General features: G+C 40.6%; 1 protein-coding gene across 1 annotated transcript in view; it reads left to right on the top strand.

The window, feature by feature from the left end:
- Nucleotides 1-7612, top strand: part of LOC102211329 (multiple epidermal growth factor-like domains protein 10) — an 83690-nt gene that overhangs the window by 48301 nt on the left and 27777 nt on the right. Inside the window, exon 11 of the mRNA XM_013913297.1 lies at nucleotides 953-1087. Within this exon, the coding sequence (XP_013768751.1) occupies nucleotides 953-1087 (135 nt within the window). The remainder of the gene's footprint in view (nucleotides 1-952; nucleotides 1088-7612) is intronic.

Consider the following 7612-nt stretch of genomic DNA (forward strand, 5'->3'; position numbering starts at 1 on the left):
TGCCGTTAACGTCATTTTAACGAGATTAACGGCACTAGAATAAAGTGATAGCTGCCACCTGGTGCACTGTTTCTACTGGATAATCTTTGTTATTCCAGTTTGTAACTTCTTCGCAGGTCTTTGAAATAAAGTCTGTGTAAAATTTGTTTCAGAACTAATTAGCAAATTTAATGATCGCAGCATTTGTTTTACGGAAACAGAAACAGTCCTCGTGGCTGGCCAGAGGGATGCTGTGGGTTATGTTGGCACTTCCACCTCTTCTGTAAAGATTCAGAGGAGGAGAAAACATCAGAGTTGTACAGAAATCAATTTTGAGGCTTGTTTTCAGTCAGGGTGAAAATAACCACAAGGATATCGCCATTTTTACTGACTTTAGCATTAGGGATCTGTGTGTCACCCTGCATATTAACCTGTACACGGTGGTTTATTTAATGGGTGATGCTGGTGTTCTGAAATTAAGAGTCTAAATTCCCATGGTAATGGCCCAGTGAAACTGAAGCTTAAAGTTCATTTATTTTGTTTAAGAAAATAACTGCAACTCATTCATGTTGCATCTGCTTGAAATCGAGCCCAAGTCTGATGATGCTCATAGAATGAGTACATGGAGTGTGTTTGTATGACCGTTTCTTCTGCTTCTTTTGGCATCAGAGTAATACATTTAAGCTCTCTTGATTCACAATTTACACAATTATCATAATGAGGAAAATCCTGTAGCATGAGGGAAGAGGGTTGCCTTGCCAGTTAGAGCAATTAGAGTTACGTCAATTAAAGCAAATTAAAGGCCAGAGGAAGACTTATGAGTCCTTCCTGTGTGGGAAGGAAAAACAAATCAAAACTAATACAGCTAACAGGCTGACCCATGGGACGAGGGAATGGCTAGAACGCTATTCCCAGTACACACAGCATCACAGAGTGCACATGATGAGCCATAATGTGGATTTTTCCTCCACAGCATGTTCTCCTGGCTTCTATGGCCATCGTTGCAGTCTGATGTGTCCTCAGTGTGTCCACAGCGATGGGGCATGCCACCACATCACCGGCCACTGCAAATGTCTCGCTGGATTTTTTGGCTCCCTCTGCAATGAAGGTCAGTTTGTCTGATTCCATTGAAAAGTAATTCAGAAGTACAGAAGTAGAAACACTTCATAATTACAAATAAGTGTCATTAACCGCAGGTCGCGCACACAAGCGGGACCCAAAAGAAAACTCAATACGCTTCAGAGTGAGCAAGTACAGGTTTTATTTATTTAAAAAAAGGTGACCCGGAACAACCAAGGGAGGCCAAATCGCCGAACTGAAGAAAACCAGGAGGACAAAGCACACAGGGAAGCCGTCATTGGGAGGCTGCAACACAAAGGGGAAAAGGTCTGTGTACAGGGGAAGGGAGAGCCACAACAAGACAGGGCTATAGCAATCTGGCCAGAGCCGGACCGTGGGACTCTGAGGTGGTGCACTCAGAGATCCAAGCAGGCAGGTGGCAGGTACGAAACACCAGACAGTAACCTGAGCACATGGAGATAGAATTAACACAGTTCAAGCAACACTTGGATACACACTCTGCGGGGAGCCAAGTTACCACTGAGGGGTGACTAACGGACTGGCGTGGAGCAGCCGTCTGTGCAGAGTTAAATAGTCCTCCTGGTAATCGCCTGGAGTGGGATGCAGGTGTGAAGGTGATGGCCCAGCCTGAGGGTGGCCACCGGGGCATCCCACACGCTCCTCAGACACAGAGACACAAACCATGACAGATTTCTTGATCTTAGCAACTTCATCTATCTGTTGATTGTAATCCCATGCAGGGACTTGGTTGTCCATGTCCATGAATTCCTCTTCCTGTTCAGCTTCACCATTTGTCTTCAGCTGTCTGAGGCAATCTCTGAGGGCCGTCTTTCTGATGTATTTACAGATGCTCTGTTTTTCATCATGAAATGTGGAACTTCATGTATTTTTGAATCATTCCCACTGGCCTGTGGAATACCCAGGTACTTAAGATTTCAGTGATACTGCCAGTGGGGATGGTGCGTAGAGCAGTGTTCACATCTACAAGCATTTCCACTAATGAAACTCTGTCAGGTAGCTGGGGGTTCTTGGTTGGTGGCTACTTTGAGTCTCACTACAGCCACAAACTCTCCAGAGAGTCATAAAGCCTGCAGAGAGGATTATATGAACGGATCTTCCATCAGTGGACACAGAGCGCTGTAAGAAAAGAGAACAACACATCATCAGAGATTGTCAGGTCTCTGATGATGTGTTGCTTCAGGTCACACCCTCTTTGCACCAAAACAATCAGGATACAGCCAGAGATGCAGCAGAGTGGACAGTCTGTCACACACACAACACGCTTCCACAACAGCTTCTTTCCCACCACAGTCAGACTGATGGCGAAAAACAAAATCAGTAAAATACACACAAAATCAAATGTATCCAGTATGATATATATTTCTATATGCAATCCACATTTCAGTGTGCAATAGACTAACATGCAATATTTTCCATACAATAGTCATTTATGTGTAATGAAGGAACTGCTGTTCTATGCTTGGTATAGACTGAAATGATATAGATTGGACACAGACTGAAAAGCGCTAGAATTTGAGCTTCTGAGGGAAAACAGCAAAAAGCAGTGTGCTTAACAGGAAGTTGAGATAGATAGACTAGCAATACTTGCTGAGGGGAGGAAGAAACAATGCTATTAACCTCTTAAGCCCCAACGCCCCCTGATACGATATATATATTTATATATGTGTATATATATATATATAGTTGTGTGTGTGTGTGTGTATAGAGAATGTTTGTCCATTATTCTCACTATTGTTTTCACTGTGCTGTTGCCTTTGAATCTCCAGCTTTGATCGTAGCTGTCTTCTGCTGATGATATTGCACTGATGTTGACTTAGTGTCCACATCAGTGCATATAGCACCTTTCATTGGGCCAGAAAAGGGTGGAGAGCCCACTCCGGGTCAGGGATGGGTTCAGCAGAAATGGGCTTCCTCCGAAGGGTGGCTGGCCTCTCCCTTCAGTTCAGTTCAGCCATCCGGGAGGGCTCAGAGTAGAGCCGCTGCTCCTCCACATCAAAAGGAACCAGTTGAGGTGGTTCGGGCATCTGACAAGGATGCCTCCTAGGTGAGGTGTTCCGGGCACCTTCCACTGGGAGGAGGCCCCGGGGCAGACCTAGGAAACGCTGGAGAGATTATATCTCTTGGCTGGCCTGGGAAAGCATGGTGTTCCCCCGGACAAGCTGCTTAGGCTGCTGCTCCCGCGACCCGTCCTCAGAAAAGCAGAAGAAGATGGATGGATGAACCTGTCATTGGGTTCCATAGTCTTTTTTTCTCAGAGTTGGTGCCCTGTTTATACTTCAATTACAAACTAAGTACAGTCTGGAAGGTGAAAACAAATGAAACTTTGCTAGCTTATCAAAACTGACATGGACAGTGTGTAGTGGTTGTTCTCCAAGATAGAGGTCAGCTGTGGTAGGCTTCTGCCCCTATGGATGTGGTGCTGTTCTTGTGCTACCGTGATCACTGGATCTGTAGTGTCTTTTAAATAAGTCTTTTCTAGCCACTGGGAGGATTTCTTGAGGTTAGCAACTTCATCCATCTGTTCATACTGCTGTCAAAAAGTATTTACCTCCTTGCTAATTTCAAATTCTTTGGAGATTCATCACACTTCCATGTTTCAGATCATCAAACCAATTTTTATTCTAGACAAAGATAGCATAAGTAAATATAAAATATGCTTTTAAAATGAATTAAATGTATTAAGAAAGCTGTCCAAACCTGTATTCTTAGTGTTTTCATAGTGTTTCAATGGTTACGTAGGCACAGCACCAGAACAGAGCTGGCGTCCAATATAATCACTGCAGTCAGCCTCCTGACATTATTAACGCAGCCGTTTTTGTAAAACACTGACATCCCTCATTAGCTTTAGGTCAGAATGCAAGCTCTGCATTCAAAAGCAAAGCCCTTGACTGTTGGCGTTTCAGTGGAAAATCTACCAAGTGAACTCATTCTTAGTCCCTTTTAGTGCAAAGTATTCAACCATTTTATCTCAATAATCTTTTTGTTGCCTCCTCCTTTACATCAATATCTTAGTCTGGCTTAGTTTCTCAGTAGGTTGAATAGGTGTTCATCCTCCTGTGAACCCAGTTGGTTCAAGGTCTGTTGCTAAGTCGAGTTTTAAATAGAGGCAGTGGAGGAGTGTGCTTTGAAATATTCATCATCATTAAACATGAGGACAGCCTTAGTTATGCCCTGTCCTACATTAGCCATTCTGCTGGCCACTGCATCTTTGAGCAGCCCATAGATAACTGGGTGAGGCTTGATAAATCAGATGTCCAGCATTGAGGCTTTATACTGCCTGAAGTGCCAGTCCAGCTCTATCCCTGTTCTCTTGCTGGATAACCTTTTGCAGCTAAATATGTTATTGACCGGTAAATGTAAAAAGCAGCATATGTAGGATCTTAAAAGAACAGCGTATGTGAAAGTGTTAACAAATAACAGTATACCCTTGTAGTGCAGGTAATTCCCCGAGAGAAACCTGTTCCCACAGTTGTTTTCCTCAATTCTACAAACACTATGCAGACAAAAGTATTGGGTCACACCTTTAAGTCTTTGAAAGCTCTTTTCAGTAGGGCTGCAGCTATTGATTATTTTAGTAATCGAGTAATTATTCCATCATGTAATGGGATAAGAAATACTTTTGTTTTATTAATGGGCAACAATAAAATATTAAAAAGTGAAAAAACAGAAGGAAGTGGTCATCTGTCAAAAAACTAAACCCTTTGACTTTATTTATGTGCCATATTAAAATGACATTTTTGAACGAAAACATTTTTTTAAATGCAAAAATACATAAATAATAAGTACAGTCAAAGGTCAAAGTCAAATAAAATAAAATGTCTATGCAATAGAAATTTCTAAGGCATTGAAATGTACCTGTACTCTGTGTTCAGGCTTGCTGATCGTAACAGGAGCACTGACAGTGTTTTGTCTCCAACATAGATGGTATTGTCTGTACGGTCGGCAAGGGCAGTCTCTTAATTGCCCCTTGGGGAAAAATAAAGTCTTCTGAATCTGAATAGTTTTAAATCTGCAAGTGAATGAAGGAGATGTTGCCTTTAAGCCTTTAAAGGAGAATGAGTGGCTGTAATGAAAACACCCAAGCATATCATCATTCTGAAGTTTGACCTGTACTTTGATGCAAAATGTTTGTGACGCTGAAAACAAGACATTACAATGGTGTAAACCTTTATTAATATTAGTAATAATTAAGTAGTAACCTAACAACCCTAAGGTCAGTGGACTAGAGTTTTATTGGCTTGTAAAAAAGTTTTTGTTTTAAGATTTTTACATGTTAATGCATTTTAATTAATGTCTTGATGCATTCTCAATCATCCAGCAAAATAAATCTCCAAAGTGAGACTGAAGAAGTCACTTGGATGAGTGACGAAACGTTTCTCCCAGATAACGCGACGTCCAGATGAACAGAATCAACCTTTGAACATTTTAATTAATGCAATATTTATTATACATTATTATATTATTTCACCTTATTTCACAAAAGCTTTTAAATCAATATGGTCTAGTGCACCCCATGTTTGCTGCAGATATCGCTTCCACACTACAAAACTCAGTGTGGTGCATAATTAAAAATATTAAAGCAGACTGACCTCAGCTTTTATCAACTAGCACTTAGTTTAGGTGAGTCTCCATCTCATTTTCATTCAAAAAGGTGATCAACATTTACTCTGTACTGTACTTCAGTACTTTACAACTCACAGGTATCTGCATTACTTGAACTTTGGTTCTCCTTCTTATTATTATATTTATGGCTGCTTTGATATAATTTGTATTTTACTTCATCATCTGACAGTTTATATTACTGTGGGAATTTGTGTGTGTGTGTGTGTGTGTGTGTGTGTGTGTGTGTGTGTGTGTGTGTGTGTGTGTGTGTGTGTGTAACTTGCTGCATCTAGTTCTCTATCCATATTTACAATAATAATGTTCAGCTTATGTCACGACAACCTTACTTAAATTTTGTGGCTACTCTGAGTACTATTAGCTAAGCTAACATTAGCTGCTAACCTACTGTTAGCTACTCTGTTAGTGGATAGTATGTGGCATAAGGTAATAACTACAGGAGACATTGTCCTAAATATAACTTTAGGAATAAAAAAGGTTTTACTTACCTCATATTTTTCATATCACACATGGTGTCCTGCTTGAAGAAGAAAAAACCCACTTCTTATTTAATGGACCTTAATACACAGCAACACACTGGCTACGTTTAAACCTTTGATCATTGTTAAAACACCGAGTGCTTTTTTGAAATAGAGGTTTAATTTCAGTGTCCATAATGTCAGTGTGAGCAGCAATCAAACAGCGTTCCCTGCCTCTTTATTTGTTTAATATGAATATAGGACCAAGGAAACATACACATTCTCCTCTTTTGCAGTCTTGCATTTTAAATGAAAAACTTCAAAACATGTTTTAAAAGACGTTTTACCCTTAGGCAGCCAACACAATCCAGCTTCTTATGCATGTTTTAAAAGCTCGGACACTAAATGAAATTCAACATCAAAAATGTGAAAATCACAAAAAATAAAAAACTGGATTTTGTTCTGTCGTTTTTCACAAGTAATATTCTATAGACTTTTTGTTATTTTCATAAATCTTACTTCTTTAATCATTTTTGTGACCACATTTGCATTATAATGCAGCTGTACAGAAAAAATGCTCAGTAGCATCTGACCACCCACCCACACAAACAATGCAAAAACAAACGAGGGAGCAGAATGTTTGTGTGGCTTTATTTTATTATTTTAGCACTTTCAAATGGCACAGACTAGCTTTTGTTTTTAAAAATGTTAAAGTGGTATTTCACAAGACACAAAGAGATGAAATGTGACAAACTATAACTTTAATGCCCTGAAGAAGAGGTAAAACACACCTGTGTGTATCCTGGTTGAAGATAACTGCACATATACACCCCGTCATCCGAGTCCAGCTGTCGATGGACAAACCTGGGGCTTTATTTTGTTCCTTTCTTTCAGGGAAAAAAAGATACACTCATAACATTTTGCTCCCTTTCAATCACTTTAGTTGATTGAAAGGTGACACATATACACACCCCACATAGCAGCCACAGAACTGGAGTCAGACGACCAGTATTTGACTTGCACTATCACGGTCAAGTAATAGAACTAAACAAAAGCACAGTGATGACGACCGGAGCACAAATATCACCCATTCCACTGGTGGTTCTGTAAGCTAGGGAGACTCCACAACCCAGTGGGAGACCCTGTGTTCAAACAGAGCTTTACCTCTGGCTGGATTCGCTTAGCAGACAAATAAATGGTCAAATAAATACACATCCTGAATGAATCAACATAACACAGGAAATGCAGCTCCATCCCCTTGCAGAGGTGTCTGTGGACATGACCTTGGAAAAAGACACCTTTCCAATTGCAGACTCCTAGCTCAGCAGCCTGGGCTCCCTCGAAGCGTGAAGAGCCAATAAGCAAGTTTTGGTAATCGATAGTGTGAGACAGTCCAGCACTGAAACATTCTTATGCTTAAAAGACTGAGCAGCAAGAAAAACAGCAAAGAAATT

The sequence above is a fragment of the Pundamilia nyererei genome, unplaced genomic scaffold (assembly GCF_000239375.1).
Source record: "Pundamilia nyererei isolate P.nyererei 1_Seehausen unplaced genomic scaffold, PunNye1.0 scaffold00124, whole genome shotgun sequence".
In the NCBI taxonomy this organism is placed as follows: domain Eukaryota; kingdom Metazoa; phylum Chordata; class Actinopteri; order Cichliformes; family Cichlidae; genus Pundamilia; species Pundamilia nyererei.